This window comes from Mustelus asterias, chromosome 4, assembly GCF_964213995.1.
Source record: "Mustelus asterias chromosome 4, sMusAst1.hap1.1, whole genome shotgun sequence".
NCBI classification, from domain to species: Eukaryota; Metazoa; Chordata; class Chondrichthyes; order Carcharhiniformes; family Triakidae; genus Mustelus; species Mustelus asterias.
The window spans coordinates 101,689,965-101,691,865 of NC_135804.1; the positions used below are offsets into that span (position 1 = coordinate 101,689,965).

A 1,901-nucleotide genomic window follows, 5' to 3' on the forward strand; every position below is an offset into this window, starting at 1 on the left:
TAGCTTTGTCCACACACTTTTGGTGCTATTTTATGACCTCGCCCCGGGCAAGGTGGCAAAATTCCGGCCTTTGTCTATATCATAGAATCATAGAAACCCTACAGTGCAGAAGGAGGCCATTCGGCCCATCGAGTCTGCACCGACCACAATCCCACCCAGGCCCTACCCCCACATATTTACCCGCTAATCCCTCTAACCTACGCATTTTAGGATTCTAAGGGGCAATTTTTAACCTGGCCAATCAACCTAACCCGCACATCTTTGGACTGTGGGAAGAAACCGGAGCACCCGGAGGAAACCCACGCAGACACGAGGAGAATGTGCAAACTCCACACAGACAGTGACCCGAGCCGGGAATTGAACCTGGGACCCTGGAGCTGTGAAGCAGCAGTGCTAATCACTGCGCTACCGTGCCGCCTATATGCCCCTCTTGCTCTCATTGGCACACCTTACCAAACTCCTAACTTTGTCATTTGCAAACTTTGATATAAGTAATTTGATATAAATAATTCTTTATTTATTCATATGTATACTGAAAAATATGTGGGTTACCCAGTCCTTTCAGAAATAAATTACGGCTAGGTTGTTTTAAATAACATTAACTTTCAGGAAGGTGTGCAGCTTTTAAAAATTCATAAATAGTAGTTGTTATCCCCCAGGTTATGCAGGACCTCAGTATAACAAGGGAACCACCTCTGTAAATGTACAAGAGGCTTTGGGCGCGGGATTCCCAGAATTTTGCAATGAAATTCCAAAGACTCACTTTCTCTCCTCCGATGTGAGATTGCATATTTGCAATCACTGCACTAAGTGGATATAGGATAAAACATATCATCATTCCATTGAAGCTCCCAGAGGCAAAAGCAGAAATACCACTGGGAACACCTTGATCCAAGAGTGAATTCTTGATTGGGTCTTTGAAAGAAAAATAAAGGGCACTGCCCATTCCATTCCTCACTACAATGGGGAGGAAGCCTCGGTAATATCCAAGGTGTAACTTATCCATAAATCTATAAGAATTGAATTCCTTCAGGATATTCTGGATATTGGGAAACTTGACATCTTTCCTGTGGTCCTGAAGGACATTTTGGACACGTTCAAATGGAGTCAACACTAGTGCTTCAATGATTCCAGATAAGGATCCTGAAATGCAGCGATGGTGCAAATGTGTACCCTCTGTCGAGATATTCCCAATGAGGCCATCATAAACACCAAACAGCAAGGTGCCTTGGATGGTTTTAGCTAGGAGTGGAGGGAGAATTCCTCTGTAAAACTTGATGAGACCTTCTTGATAGAGTTGGGCAACAGCTTTTCGGATAATGAAACCATGGATTTGCTGTCGGAAAATTGTTTTGTGGATTGGAAAGGTCAGAAATGTAGCAAGGCAACTAGATACAGCTCCGATTCCGCAGTTTTTCAATGAGGCGACCACTTGATTGTTGAGTGAGTCTCTAGAGTTCTGCTGCATTTTCAATCCTGCTGTATAATATATAAAAACAATTCCTGGTGAGCATCAATATTTACCATATAGCTGTCTTCTTCACATACAGTTTGCACTCAACAAGGAAAGAAAATGATAATATATAATGGTCAATTGCTTCTTTCCCGACTGTCACAAACATAATCAAAGAACAAAGAAAAGTACAGCACAGAACAGGCCTTTCGGCCCTCCAGGCCTGTGCTCTCCAAATCTATCCAAGACATAACCAAATTTATTGCAATTCATGTGCAAATGAAATCAATTTCTATCTTCTTTCTGCTTTGAACACAGCAGGAATCAACATGAAATTTTATAGGTTTGGTAAACTAAGATCTGTAAGTTTATAGTACAAACAAGCTGCCTCTGGAGCCACATTCCTTGGTTTTTATTTCTTACACAAACATCCTAATTGATCACATTC

At 41.8% G+C, this 1,901-nt stretch overlaps 1 protein-coding gene across 1 annotated transcript; it reads right to left on the reverse strand.

Annotated features, from left to right (window-relative positions):
* Positions 1–598: 598 nt before the first annotated feature.
* Positions 599–1,468, reverse strand: LOC144492429 (solute carrier family 25 member 53-like). Its single transcript, XM_078210437.1, has one exon. The coding sequence runs from the start codon at positions 1,466–1,468 to the stop codon at positions 599–601; it is 870 nt and encodes a 289-aa protein (XP_078066563.1).
* Between the last annotated feature and the right edge of the window lie 433 nt (positions 1,469–1,901).

Coding starts and splice junctions, on each gene's coding strand:
- LOC144492429 (XM_078210437.1), bottom strand. CDS start 1,468: ATGCAGCAGAACTCTAGAGACTCACTCAACAATCAAGTGGTCGCCTCA.